Source organism: Rhineura floridana, chromosome 5, assembly GCF_030035675.1.
Source record: "Rhineura floridana isolate rRhiFlo1 chromosome 5, rRhiFlo1.hap2, whole genome shotgun sequence".
Lineage (NCBI taxonomy): Eukaryota > Metazoa > Chordata > Lepidosauria > Squamata > Rhineuridae > Rhineura > Rhineura floridana.
In genome coordinates, this window is record NC_084484.1 from 57,855,558 (window position 1) to 57,870,680 (window position 15,123).

General features: G+C 41.2%; 1 protein-coding gene across 9 annotated transcripts in view; it reads right to left on the reverse strand.

Annotated features, from left to right (window-relative positions):
* MAP4K4 (mitogen-activated protein kinase kinase kinase kinase 4) overlaps window positions 1-15,123 on the reverse strand; it is a 206,656-nt gene that overhangs the window by 87,555 nt on the left and 103,978 nt on the right. Inside the window, exon 1 of one of the 9 annotated variants that reach the window (XM_061626829.1) lies at window positions 3,085-3,120. The exons of the other annotated variants lie outside the window; for them this stretch is intronic. Coding sequence (XP_061482813.1) covers window positions 3,085-3,087 — 3 coding nt within the window. The 5' untranslated portion in view covers window positions 3,088-3,120. Of the gene's footprint in view, window positions 1-3,084; window positions 3,121-15,123 lie in introns of those variants that run through there. 9 annotated transcript variants of the gene reach the window in all.

Here is a 15,123-nt window from a genome sequence, read left to right on the forward strand (position 1 = left end):
TCAGGTCTGTGGCTTTCTTTATGGAATCAATCCATCTCTTGTTTGGCCTTCCTCTTTTTCGACTCCCTTCTGTTTTCCCCAGCATTATTATCTTTTCTAATGAATCATGTCTTCTCATTATGTGTCCAAAGTATGATAACCTCAGTTTCATCATTTTAGCTTCTAGTGATAGTTCTGGTTTAATTTGTTCTTTGTTGTTGTTGTTATGTGCCTCCAAGTCGACTACGACTTATGGCGACCCTATGAATCAATGACCTCCAAGAGCATCTGTCATGAACCACCCTGTTCAGATCTTGTAAGTTCAGGTCTGTGGCTTTCTTTATGGAATCAATCCATCTCTTGTTTGGCCTTCCTCTTTTTCGACTCCCTTCTGTTTTTCCAAGCATTATTATCTTTTCTAATAAATCACAACTTCTCATTATGTGTCCAAAGTATGATAACCTCAGTTTCATCATTTTAGCTTCTAGTGATAATTCTGGTTTAATTTGTTCTAACACCCAATTTGTCTTTTTTGCAGTCCATGGTATCCGCAAAGCTCTCCTCCAACACCACATTTCAAATGAATTGATTTTTCTCTTATCCACTTTTTTCACTTCCCACCTTTCATTCATTCATAGAGATCAGGAATACCATGGTCTGAATGATCCTGACTTTAGTAGTGTTCAGTGATACATCTTTGCATTTGAGGATCAAATTCGCTTTCCGTATGATCTGCATATAGATTAAACAAATAGGGAGATAAAATACACCCGTCTCACACCCTTTCCGATTGGGAACCAATCGGTTTCTCCAAATTCTGTCCTTACAGTAGCCTCTTGTCCAGAGTATAGGTTGCGCATCAGGACAATCAGATGCTGTGGCACCCCCATTTCTTTTAAGGCGTTCCATAGTTTTTCATGACCTACACAATCAAAGGCTTTGCTGTAATCTATAAAGCACAGGGTGATTTTCTTCTGAAATTCCTTGGTCCGTTCCATTATTCATCGTATGTTTGTCATATGATCTCTGGTGCCTCTTCCATTTCTAAATCCAGCTTGGACATCTGGCATTTCTCGCTCCATATATGGTAAGAGCCTTTGTTGTAGAATCTTGAGCATTACTTTACTTGCATGGGATATTAAGGCAATAGTTCGATAATTACTGCATTCCCTGGGATCCCCTTTCTTTGGAATTGGGATGTATATGGAATGCTTCCAGTCTGTGGGCCATTGTTTAGTTTTCCATATTTCTTGACAGATTTTTGTCAAAATTTGGACAGATTCAGTCTCAGTAGCTTGAACAACTCTATTGATATGCCATCTATTCCTGGTGATTTGTTTCTTCCCAGTATTTTAAGAGCAGCTTTCACCTCGCATTCTAAAATTTCTGGTTCTTCATCATATAGTTCCTCCATGAATGAATCTGTCATCCTGGCATCTCTTTCATAGAGTTGTTCAGTGTATTGCTTCCACCTTCCTTTTGTTTCATCTTGGTCAGTCAGTGTGTTCCCCTGTTGATTATTCAACATCCCTACACTTGGTTTAAATTTGCCTTTCATTTCTCTAATCTTTTGGAAGAGGGCTCTTGTTCTACCCTTTTTGTTGTCCTTGTCAGCTCTACACTGCATCAGCAGTGTCAGGGGGGGCTGGAAATTCCTGGGTCTTTGGCAGGGAAGGAAAGTCCTTAGCCAGCAGTCGGGTTGTAAATCTGCCAGGCCTATCCGAAGCGTACTTGCCGAGTCAGAAGTCCAGAAACGAGGTCAGTGGAGGTCCGGGATCAATTGCCAAGGAGGTCAGTCAAAGAGATGTTGCAGGGAAACTAGGTCTACACAAAGCCACGCCTGACGTTGCAGTCAGCAACAGGGTGCAGCCAAGGTGTGCCTTATAAAGAGCAGGATGGACAGCAGGTGTGAGCCCTCAGTGTTTGGGCCTTAAGGAGACAGGCCTGCCTCTCTTCTGCCTGACCTTCTGCTGTCTATGTTCTGCAGGTGAGGGGGGAGTATCCTGTTCACTGTCTGTGTCTGGCTGCAGGGCCTCTGCTGTCCCTGGGGTGCTCTGCAGCTGAGGGGCAGAAGGAGCTGGATTCTCAGGAGGCTCCTCCGTGTCTCCTGCTGCTCCTGGGTCTGCTGCTGTTACTCCCGAGTCGTCCTCATCTGAGGAGTCCTCTGACGGGGCCATGACAGAAGCAACAATATTAAGACAGTCGATATGGTTCAGATATTCACTTTAAATATTCTTGATTTACTTTGCAATTTTTGTGAAGTTTCCTATGGTAAATTATTTTCTTTTGCGCCTGTTTCTGTGAATTTGTGAAGTGCAGCAACACTTTGCATAATTTAAACTAAAAAAAACCTCCAAAAGCAATTGTAGAATAATGGCTTTGACTATTCTGCAGAATAGTCTCCAGTACACATGAGGAGTGTCTTAGTTTGCACAAGATAAAATAGGAGGGTGAAATACATTCTAGCAAATTTGTAGGTGTGCTGTATGTTTTCAATTGATCATGCCCACCCTTCCTTAAATGGAGTGGTTTAAGCATAGCATGCTGAACACGGGCATCTTGGGCAGGCCAAGTTGTTTTTTTTCAACAGTTAGATTCATTCTTAAGTAACAACATATTGTAATCAAATTTTACATCAAAGCTGCAGTTTCAGATTCAACTCTTAACGCACCCAAAATAGAAATAGAATATAACCTCCAGCTTGAAATGCAAAAGGCTGTCTTCATCCTCATATGATGGTGACCAATAAGAAAGCTTTGAAAATAATAAAAATACATCTGACACAGATTTGTAGTATGAATAATGAGTAAAATATAATTTTCTAGGTGAGATTCTATGTAGAAACAGAACTAATGCAGGAAGCAAAATAAGAACACCAACAAACAAACAAAAAATGTAATTCTCCATCTTTGAAGATGCAGTCCTGATTGCAGGTGTTGCCACTCAGAAATCTGATAATACAACAGTATAGAAATGTATTACATATATAAACAATAAATAAATCCAGCAAACAATAAATAAATCTGACATATTATAGTTAGGGCTAATCTCCAGGCCGGGTCAAACTGAGGTTTGAAATCATGAATGTTAGATAATAGTACTAACCATAGTTTCCCTGCTTTGTACACCATGGCAGAACAGATGAAGGAAACCTGGAAATCGAAGAGAGAATGGATGCCTCAGAGAGAAGAGGGGGAGTACATGAGTCTGCAGCATGATCCAGATCTTGCAAACCTTAGTTCAGTTCAAGCAGTGCCACCCAATATGTTTTTCCGTAACTCTGCATACCTTTACCAGAGATCAAAATATGTTCATGTCACACCAGTAAGATGGCACAAGTCACTTCAGCACAATGTGTTATGCCTGTTAGTCTGGCAGGCCAATTTTTTTATTTGTCTGTGATGTCCTCTAGTGGAACACACATGTGAAATAGGTTGCCATTAACTATGATGTAAAGCTTTATTTGTTTTTGTATTTGTAAATCACCGAAAGTGCGGACTAGTGAGAAAATAATGACAAATGTCGCTACCTATTTATTAGCACATTCCTTTTATCCTATATGGTGCTTTAAGGTCACATAAGGCATGGCTGTGCTAGGAATTCTATTATGTTGTCTTGACCTCTGATGAACTAGATTGCCCATCTCACAGATCCTTTACTTCCTTGGAGTCTCAAAGACAGCTAGTTTTCTTTTAGTGGAGTCCTTAACTGTCTGGGTTCCTCACTCCTGCATATACTTTTCCCAAAGAGATCTGTGATGATTCAGAATATTCTAAATGCAGCTACTTTTCCTCATAAGTCTGCCTTACTTCATCTTAAAGTCAGAGCATCCAGCACAGTTAAGCAGTGACATGGAGTTACCCTCCTGTAACTGGTGCCACTGCTGCTTTCTGGAACTGGGCAACGTAGTGGCAAGGTCAGGGCTGCACAAACCAGCACTCCCACTGGTATGCATGTGCTGACCCAATCTCCCTGGCACCCTGCCTTTCCCTGTTCCAATAAGCAGCAGCAGTGCTGGTGTATGGAGGCTCCACTGCAGCATCCCACTGTGCCGGCCACATCTATTTAAAGCACATTTTACTTAATGTGTATTGACACTGTGGGTAATACACTTTCATTATTCTGCTTTAAGAAATGTTAACCATGTGCATTTGGGCCAAATCTGCGTAACAAAATGATAACAAGTGCTTTGTGAAGAACATTCAATGAATGATGAGATAATACAAAAATAAATAAATGGGCAGTTGTCATGTCCACTCAATGATTTGTGTGTTTTTCCTGGTTTGTGTTAAGATGCTTAGTGGAGAAGGAAAAGCATTGCCAGTCTGTTTAGTTTTGTTCATCTTTGTTTCTCTACGTAGGACAGTTTCCTTTTGTTTATGTAATATAAGACTACGTATGTATCTCGGTGTAGTTATCACATAACAGAACACATATTGTTACAGGGAAGATGATGTTTGGAAAATGTTTAACGTCCCTCCCATCTTAAGGTAATCGTGGCACAGTCATTTTAGTAATGACTTGAATTGTGTTTTGCTTCATTTCTTTGTGAACTAGACCACAAATGTTCTTGCTCCTTTTAATCTGACAGGAGGTAGCATGTATGACTGCTTCCAAAGGCCAGAGTGACATCAGGGAAAGTCCCAGAATGCATATATGTGCAAACTTTCTGACTGGAGCTCACTGTGCAACATTGGAAGATGTTGTGAAACACTGTCCAATTTTTTCTGCCCTTGGCCCCTTTTGACTCATCCTTTGATTAACCAGTGTGGTGATGCCATGGCATCATAGCTCTTATTACAGGCATACCCCGCTTAATGTCGCTTCACTTAACGTTGCCTTGCTATAACATACATGCTCCATCCGTCCCCATACCCCACTTAACGTTCGCATGCTTCACAATAACGTACACTTTATTGGCATGATGCCGCTGCCATCTAGTGGTGATTGCGTGCAGTACAAGTGAAAATAATTGCTTCACTTTAAGTTTATTTTCACTTAAAGTATACTCTCCGGTCCCATTGTGAATGTTAAAGCGGGGTATGCCTGTATTCATTTTAGCTTTTCATCATATATATATATATTCCCCTTCAAGAAACTCAGAGCAGCAGGAAGTATCTTCTCACCAGGGAGTAAACTGATGTAGGCCTGCTTTGTGCTGTATAAGAGAAGGCATAACATACCTTTAGAACATTTTCTGGTCCAAAGAGCAAAGAAAAAGGCCTTGCAGACAATACCACTAGTTCAAAATAGGCCTTTTTTCCAGTCTTTAGAGTGCTTTGATTGAAAACTGGAATGTATCTGACCATATAGTAATCAGCAGTACTTAACTTCCCTTGTAGCCCCTATTCATATGTTCCTGGGTCTCTACTGGCAACCACATTTTTTCATGTTACAGCTGCCATTTGGGAGGTTGGTTAAAGGCTTGTACTCTGAGACATCTGCACTTATGATGCAACTTTACTGAAAACATGGATTAAATATCTTGCTGGATTTGCATATGAGCTATGAGATGTTAGCTACTGCATCAAATGAATGTGGCCTATCTTTGTATCACAAAAAGCCTGCAGTATTCAGAGTACCATATTCACCATAATCATTTTCTTATGCCAGAAATTTCATGTAAAAACAATCTGTTAAATTATGTAGAAATGAGAATAAATTTCCCAAATGTAGGGGAGCTACCCAAGTGCTTATTCTTAGATTGCACCAAGGAAAACATTTTATACTTTGGTGTTGAAGCTTTCCTAAATAAACTGTAATCAGATGCTTACCTTGTTTTGAGGTGTCTTATTTTTCTATACGAGGAATACATGGAGTAGGCTTTGCTATCAAAAATAATCTTGTGAAACGCTTGTCAGAAGTTCCTATTGGCATTAATGAACGACTCTCAACTCTCCGGTTAAAATTTGCCAGAAACCAGCAGGCAACTATTCTAAGTGCTTATGCACCAATATTAGATACTGATGAAGGCATCAAGGAAATTTTTTATAACCAGCTGGACACCATCTTATCAGAGATACCTTGTTGTTGTTGTTGTTGTTGTTGTTGTTATGTGCCTTCAAGTTGACTACGACTTATGGCGACCTTTTGAATCAGCGACCTCCAAGAGCATCTGTCATGAACCACCCTGTGCAGATCTTATAAGTTCAGGTCTGTGGCTTCCTTTATGGAATCAATCCATCTCTTGTTTGGCCTTCCTCTTTTTTGACTCCCTTCTGTTTTCCCCAGCATTATTATCTTCTCTAATGAATCATGTCTTCTCATTATGTGTCCAAAGTATGATAACCTCAGTTTCATCTTTTTAGCTTCTAGTGATAGTTCTGGTTTAATTTGTTCTAACACCCAATTATTTGTCTTTTTTGCAGTCCATGGTATCCGCAAAGCTCTTCTCCAACACCACATTTCAAATGAGTGGATTTTTCTCTTATCCGCTTTTTTCACCGTCCAACTTTCACATCCATACATAGAAATCGGGAATACCATGGTCTGAATGATCCTGACTTTAGTGTTCAGTGATACATCTTTGCATTAGAGGACCTTTTCTAGTTCTCTCACAGCTGCCCTCCCCAGTCCTAGCCTTCTTCTGATTTCTTGACTATCAGAGATACCTAAGGAGGTTAAAATTATCCTCTTGGGCGATTTCAATGCAAGGGTTGGGCGTGATTTCGATTTATGGCCAGAAACCCTTGGGAAAGAAGGAGTTGGCAATAGCAACATGAATGGAATTCTACTTCTGACTAAATGTGCACAGCATAATCTTGTTATTACAAACACACTCTTTGGTCAGAAAAATAAATTTAAAACATCATGGAAGCACCCTCGGTCAAAACACTGGCATCTTCTGAATTCCTTCCATGACAAAGATCGTCATGATGTACTCCTCAGTAGGGCCATGTTGAGTGCTGATGACTGCTGGACAGATCACCGATTAATTCGATCCACTATGGCCATTAATATTGTTCCTCAATGTAGGCTCCCAGGAAGAAAACCAAGGCGTAAAATGAACATCCATGCCCTTCAAGATCCTATTAAGCGAGTCTGCTTTCAAACAACTCGCAAGAAACATCTAACTCCCTGGAAATGGATTAAACTGAAGACATCCATTATTGCAGCATGTGAACAAACTATTGGATACCAAACTAAGAAACATCACGATTGGTTTGATGAGAATGATAGTGAGATTGAACATATCATTGACAAGAAAAGGAAAGCCTTCCAGATATGGCAGAAAGACATTAACTGTGCTGCTAAGAAAAAAAAATCTATACCAGTGCAAAGGCTGAGGTCCAAAGAACTAGAGAACTTAAGAACACCCGGTGGTTAAAAAAGCTCAAGAAATCCAGCACTTTGCAGATGCTCACGATGCATGGGGTTCTTTTAATGCCACAAAGGCCATCTATGGACCAACAAATTACGGTACAAATCCCTTACGTTCAATGGATGGTATCAAACTTCTTAAGGATAAAGAGTTTTTGCACTGCGCTGGAAAGAGCATTAGCATGACCTCCTTAATCATAACTCTGTTGTGGCTGGTGAGGTCAGTATCCCCTAATTTGGATGAAGTCAGTAAAGCCATCAATCAAATGAAGAACAACAAAGCTAGTGGACCTGATGGGGTTCCTGCTGAAGTCTTTAAAGAAAGTGGGCCTGAACTCACACAGCAACTTCATAAGCTCATTGAAAAAATCTGGATGAGGGAGGAGATCCCGGAAGACTTTAGGGACTCCATAATTATCACCCTTTTTAAGAAAGGTGATAGAACAGATTGTGGGAACTATCGAGGTATCTCTCTTCTTGCTACCGCAGGTAAAATCCTTGCAAGGATCCTCGCAAATCACCTTCTACCGATCTCAGAGGACGTCCTCCCTGAATCTCAAAATGGTTTCCGCCCTTCCAGGGGGACAGTGGACATGATCTTCACTGCACAACAGTTTCAAGAAAAATGCTGGGAGCAGAATCGACCTTTATATATGGTGTTTATTGATCTGACTAAGGCCTTTGATACCGTGAATTGAACCTCTCTCTGGACCACCCTTCTGAAAACTGGATGCCCTGATAAATTTGTGAATATTTTGCGACTCCTTCATGACAACATGACAGCAACAATTTTGGATAACAATGGCTTTCAGAGAGATCCATTCAGAGTCGGATCAGGCGTAAAACAGGGATGCATCATTGCTCCTACTTTATTTGCTATCTTCATTGCTATGATTCTACACCTTAAGAACATAAGAAGAGCCTGCTGGATCATGCCAGTGGTCCATCTAGTCCAGCATCCTGTTCTCACAGTGGCCAACCAGGTGCCTGGGGGAAGCCCGCAAGCAGGACCTGAGTGCAAGAACACTCTCCCCTCCTGAGGATTCCAGTAACTGGTTTTCAGAAGCATGCTGCCTCTGACTAGGGTGGCAGAGCACAGCCATCACGGGTAGTAGCCTTTGATAGTCCTGTCCTCCACCTTATTGAGGGGAAACTTCCTACTGGTGTGGAAATCATATATGGAACAGATGGAAAGCTTTTTAATCTCAGGCTAAAAGCAAAAAGTAAGGTAATGTCAACCTCTGTTGTAGAACTTCAGGATGCCAATGATAATGTAGTCTAACGCATCAACATTAGAATACTTGGTGTGAGCGAACTAAAATGGACGGGAATGGGACATTTTCAATCAGGCAACTACAAAATATTTTATGCAGGAAATGAGAAATTAAGAAGAAATGGGGTTGCTTTAATAGTGAGAAGTGATGTAGCAGGAGCTACAATGCAAGGTCTGAGCGAATGATATCAATGAGATTAAACGAGAAACCTATCAACATAACCATCATCCAAGTCTATGCTCTGACAGCAAACACAGAAGAAGAGGAATTGGAGAGATTTTACGCAGAAGTACAGGAAGGAATTGATCACACACCAAAACAAGATGTGCTGATAATCATGGGGGATTGGAATGCAAAAGTAGGGAACAGAGAACAATTAGGAATTGTGAGGAAATGGGGCCTAGGAGACAGAAATGAAGCAGGAGAAAGACTTACTGAATTCTGTGAAGCCAATAATTTGCTTCTTGCAAACACATTTTTTGAGCAACCAAAAAGATGACTGTACACATGGACATCACCAAATGGTCAATATAGGAATCAAATTGATTATATAATTGGTAGCAGAAGATGGAGAAGTTCCAAACTTTCTGCGAAGACAAGACCAGGAGCAGACTGCGGTACAGATCATGAACCAATCGTATGGAAAATCAGAGTAAAGCTAAAGAAGACCAACAAAGCAATGATAATGCCAAAATACAATTTAAATAACATCCCAGAAGCATATAAAGATCAAATAAGGAACAGGTTTGAGGCTTTAAACGTAGTTGACAGAGAACCAGAAGAACTATGGAATGAAGACAGAGACATCAGGGAAGAATGCAAAAAGAGAATACCTCTAGTTAAAAAGAGAGAAAGACCTCAATGGATGACTGAAGAAACTTAAAATGGTTAAAGAGAGACGGAAAACAAAAGCAAAAGGAGATAGAAACACAGTCAGAACCCTAAATGCAACAATACAGTGGCTAGTATGTAGGAACAAATATAACTATTACAATAGTTACTGTATAGAAATAGAAGAGGGCTGTCATGGCCCCGTCAGAGGACTCCTCAGATGAGGACGACTCGGAAGTAACAGCAGCAGATCCAGGAGCAGCAAGAGACACGGAGGAGCCTCCTGAGAATCCAGCTCCTTCTGCCCCTCAGCTGCAGAGCACCTCAGGGACAGCAGAGGCCCTGCAGCCAGACACAGACAGTGAACAGGATACTCCCCCCTCACCTGCAGAACGTAGACAGCAGAAGGTCAGGCAGAAGAGAGGCAGGCCTGTCTCCTTAAGGCCCAAACGCTGAGGGCTCACACCTGCTGTCCATCCTGCTCTTTATAAGGCACACCTTGGCTGCACCCTGTTGCTGACTGCAACGTCAGGCGTGGCTTTGTGTAGACCTAGTTTCCCTGCAGCATCTCTTTGACTGACCTCCTTGGCAATTGATCCCGGACCTCCACTGACCTCGTTTCTGGACTTCTGACTCGGCAAGTACGCTTCGGATAGGCCTGGCAGATTTACAACCCGACTGCGGCTAAGGACTTTCCTTCCCTGCCAAAGACCCAGGAATTTCCAGCCCCCCCTGACACTGCTGATGCAGTGTAGAGCTGACAGCTTCCTCCCTGCTAAAACAAGATCAATATAGCACAGCACATATCTTGTTTCTGTTATTTGGGGTGATTTCATGTGTTGCCACTGTTCACCATATGCTCAGAGGCACATGTTACCAAATTCTTCCAAGCTACACAGGAAGTCGATTGACCTGTGAAAGACCAACCCAAATTGTGCTTGCGTTTTTACAAATTTGTAGGGCAGTCCAATATCTCAGAGAGGAGGTCAGGTCTCCTGCTCCCCTGATGCATTCACTATAGCTGCCCAGTTTCAATACTTTTTAAACTTTGATAGAAATATATGTTGGCTATAAGTACGTTCTTACACCACAAGTTTTTTTGCCTATTAGTGAATAAATACATTTAGGTCTGTGAAATGCATTTTCCTCCCCAAACAAGTCATGTCTTCCCACAAAAAGCCACTGTAGTTTTTTCCCAAGTGACCAAGTATAATTCTCCAAAAGAACAAACTTTGGGCACCGAACAGCCAAAATTAAGTACTTAGGGGATTAATAAAGATACCTTTGGCACCAGGCAAAGACCTTTTTTAATCTTCCAAGTCTTTTAGAACAGGGACGGGGAGCCCATGACCAGAATTCTACTGGACTCTACTATAAATCCCATCATACCTGACCATTGTCCAACAACATCTGGAGGGCCACAGGTTTCCCAGCCTTGTTCTAGAACTAAGACTTTGCTCTTGGAATGGTTTCTTTCTGTTGGGTTTTAAATGCTACTTTTACGCTGCTCAGGCTGTTTTTAAGGCAGGAAAATTGAATTATTGATTTTTTTAAAAAATTACAGATGTTTTGGTACTGTAATGTTTTAAACGTGTATTGTTTGATGTGTGAGCTACCCAGCGGACTCTGTTGATTGGGTGGATCAGCATATTTCCTAAATAAATACACACACACACAGAGAGCATAGTATTCATCTTCAGTGTAGATTGTGGACAACGTAGTTCAATCTGATATCAGCGGTAGGTATTTCAATGAGTTCATTCACTGGCTTGAACAGAATAAATGGGCTGTATAGTGAATAGCAAGAAGTCAAGTTGAAGGCTTTTCCCAAACTTATCATACTGGCTTTATTTTATTTTATTATAGTGAAAAGAACCTTATATTAATTTCAGTCACAAAAGCTAGATGGCAACAGCCTCATTCAGAGAAGGAATTAGCTATCTAGAAGATTTCAGTAATATTTAGATGGCAGCTAAAACAGCATTCATGTGGAAATTCACAGTGTGACAAATGAAATGAATCCTCAACAACCCTCATTACAGAGTCTAATAATGGCTGCTATCAACCTGAGCTGGTTTTAAATCCAAAGAACTGAGGATGAAAAAGCAACTTTTTCACACTGCTGGTTCAACACAATCTGAGTTTGATCAATCACAGTCCTATGGAATCACCCTCCCCATGGAAAGGTGAAAAATTACTACAGAATGTATAATCTCCCTCCTGAACTCTCATGGGGTTTTGGGGCCATGGCCAATTTCTGGAATTACCTTCAACTGTAGGGAGGCATTATGCTCAGTATCAAGTGGTTGCCACACTGCTTCTCATTTCTACTAAAAAGTCTCCTTCACTTGAGAATTATGAACACCAGCTGAGCATGAACTCAGATCTTAAAAATTATCACTGTATAAAAATAAATATAATTCTCTATTTACTAAGCATGTAGGAGGAAGAGTTCTGGGGACATCCACAAGATTTTCCTCGCATTCAGACTCCTCCCCAGGTCTCGATTCCCCCACATACTCCACCACCCTAAAGGCTGGAGCAGTAAAATAATTTTAAATATGCCCCATTGAGGCCTGTTTGAGCACGCAGCTCTCAACAGAGCTGGCATTCAGCCAGGGCAGTGGCTTCTGAGCAGGAAGAGGATCCTTTCCGCCGGCTCCTCTTCTATCAGCCCCCCTTCTGTCGGCTCCCCAGCATTTGGATTACTGTGCCCCTGGCTATTGTGGCTATAATATTTGTTTTATAAAACTATCATTTTAAATTGTAAATTTTATGTATGGAATAGAATTGTATAATATTCACAGGTTACCTTGAATCCTTTGTATTCATGGATCATTAGTCAGGGAACATGTATTTATCAAAAACAAAACTATAACCAAGTAAAAAAAAACACTTTCATGCAGTTGCCAGGGCTATAGTCTTACACCAGATGTTTGCAGCATCACAGTGTCCAGGCACACATTAAAACCTAGCAGCTGTGATGGGAGGGCAATCAACAAGGAATAGAATCATAAGGCATTTGTGTACATCTGTCAGAGACATGACATCATACAGACAGAAGCATTGCTGACAATCAACAGTCATTTTCAGTTACTATACCTATTTAAGAACAATAGCAGACAAAGGAGGCATTGACAGCAACACATGTGGCAGCAGCAGAGGTAGGGTTAAATTTGGCAGCACATTCACTGACAACTGGCAGACCATATGGGACAAGGGGAAAGACCACACACAGCCCATGGGGTTGTGTATATTATATGCATGCAGAAGGTCCCAGGGTTCAATCCCTGGCTTCTCCAGGAAAGACTGGGGAAAACTGAAAACCTGGAGAACTGCTACCAGTCATTAGTATTAATACTGAGCTACATGGACCAATGGCCTGAAGCAGTAAATGGAGTATATGGCAGCTTCCTATGCCCCTATCATTACTGGTAGCTTCTAAACCAGGATGAGAAACCACAGTTTCAAGTATATTTTCTATTCTGGACTTTGGGAGGGGGGATAAAAAAGTTATGCACATAATTTGTCAAGGTGTTTTTCCCAAGGATGACTGATCTATGGATTTCCATCTTCAGGATTTTTCTACATATGGTATCAGAAAACAGTTGTCCATTTTCTGTGACAAGAGATGATTAACAGCTGGGTGGTCCTGCCCTCCTGTCAAAGTTGACCCATGGGGGTAGGGGGAGATAAATATTTGGCCCACTGAGCCAAAAAGATTCCTTACCCCCTACCCTAGTAAGTATGTTTAGAACCTTTTGACATTCCAGATGTTGCTGAAGTACAACTCCCGTCATCCCTGGCCATTGGCCATGCTTGCTGGGACTGATGGCGAGTTGTAGTTCAACAACATCTGGAGAACCAAAGGTTTCCCATACTTGCTCTATAGGAACGGCAAGGGGAGGTATACTGGAAGGGTTTGTTTCAGCTAGAAATCCAAAAAAGAGCAAACTCCTCCAGAAAATCACTGGCAATACCAGGCCCCAAGTGTAATTTAGTACAGGGAATGTACTATTGTCCCCCTGACCAAAATGCCCAGGGTGATTCTGAGATGCAGAATGAAATAACGAATGCATCCAAAAAGAGGAAGTGTTGTAGTAGTGGGTGATCTCAATTATCCTCACACTGACTGGGTAAATGCGTGTTCCAGTCATAACATAACATTTCTAGATAACTCTTGGTCTTGCAACTAACTAGAGGAGTGGCAATTCTGGACTTTTTGGTACCTATAGGACCTGGTGCTGCCACACACTGGGTCAACATTTCTATTGACCTATCCACCACAGCCCCAAGATCTCTTTCCTGGTCAGCTACTGCCAGTTCAGACCCCGAAAGCATAAATGTGAAGCTAATTCCTCCCCCCCCATATGCATCACTTTACATTTGATCACGCTGAAGCACATTTGCCATTTTACTGCCTATTCAGCTAGTTTGGAAAGAACCTATTGGAACTCCTTGCAATCCCCTTTTCTTCTTTCTATACTGAACAATTTGAGATCAACAGCAAATTCAGCCACCCCTAACTCTAGGTCATTTATGAACAAGTTAAAAAGTTCCGGTCCTAATACCAATCTCTGGAGGATTCCACTTTCTTCATCCCTCCATTGGGCGAACTGTGCATTTATTCCTAGTCTCTGCTTCCTGTTCTTCAACCAGTTACTGATCCACAAGAGGACCTGTCCTCTTATCCTGTGGCAACAGACCCATGTATTTCTCAGTAACACACAAAGCTGTATTCAGATATTATGTTGCAACCAAGAATAAAAACAAGAAGTAAGCAAGTTGGGGAGGATGAGTATCTTCAGTAACATCAGTAGAAGTATCTCCATCAAAGATGATTGTGAGGATACAAGCTATGTGCAGGGACCTCATGAGTTTTAACCATAGCTAATGTGTTTATCTGTATGGAATGTTTGGACAACACTATTGGTTTAAATGCCTGTCCTCCTGCCATGTGGTTCCACTCATGGCAAAGCACAATGATCCAACTTCAGTACCCTTCCTACAAGAATGGCAGTACTGATAAGTACCGCACAGGATTTTGTTTAATCAGCCATATAAAACATGCAATTAGGGTAAATTGCATCCTACCTGTACCACCTGAGATTTTCTTTGTATGGAAATCTAGTCCAGTTCCAGCTTTCTGGAAAGTGCTGTGAATGTTCTTTTCCTTCTGAATGGTTCACATTACCAGGATGCTTTTGGGAGGAAGGAAGCTGAGCAAGTTTGTGTTCTCTTTTGGATATGAGGAAATTAGGTCAGAGGAAGAAAGATTTCATCTGAGATGAGAAAGTAGCAACTAGGGATATGACATGTTGCCACTAACTCATCACCTTGCATTATAAGTAGAGAGAGTACTTCGCAATAGTTTTTTGACTAAGAACTTAAAATTTTGAGTATCTGAAGTTCCTCTGTGCAGCCTCATTTTAAAATAAAAAGTATACTCAGAATCATACCCAAAATCTTTCATACACAGAATTACATATATTCTTTAAAAAACATACAGTAATGCAGAGTGATCTAAGATGCACAACACTAATTCTAAGACCACAGCCTAAAGGAAATGATTTTCAGAAGGAGGTGATGGCTTAAATGTCTAAAAGTAGCCTCTTTGTGCTTTCTGTGCATAAGTTCCCATAGCTACACCTTCTACATAAAAGGAGAGCACTGGACTTGTTTCTTTAAGGGGGGGGGAAGAATCTACCTCTTGCCATTT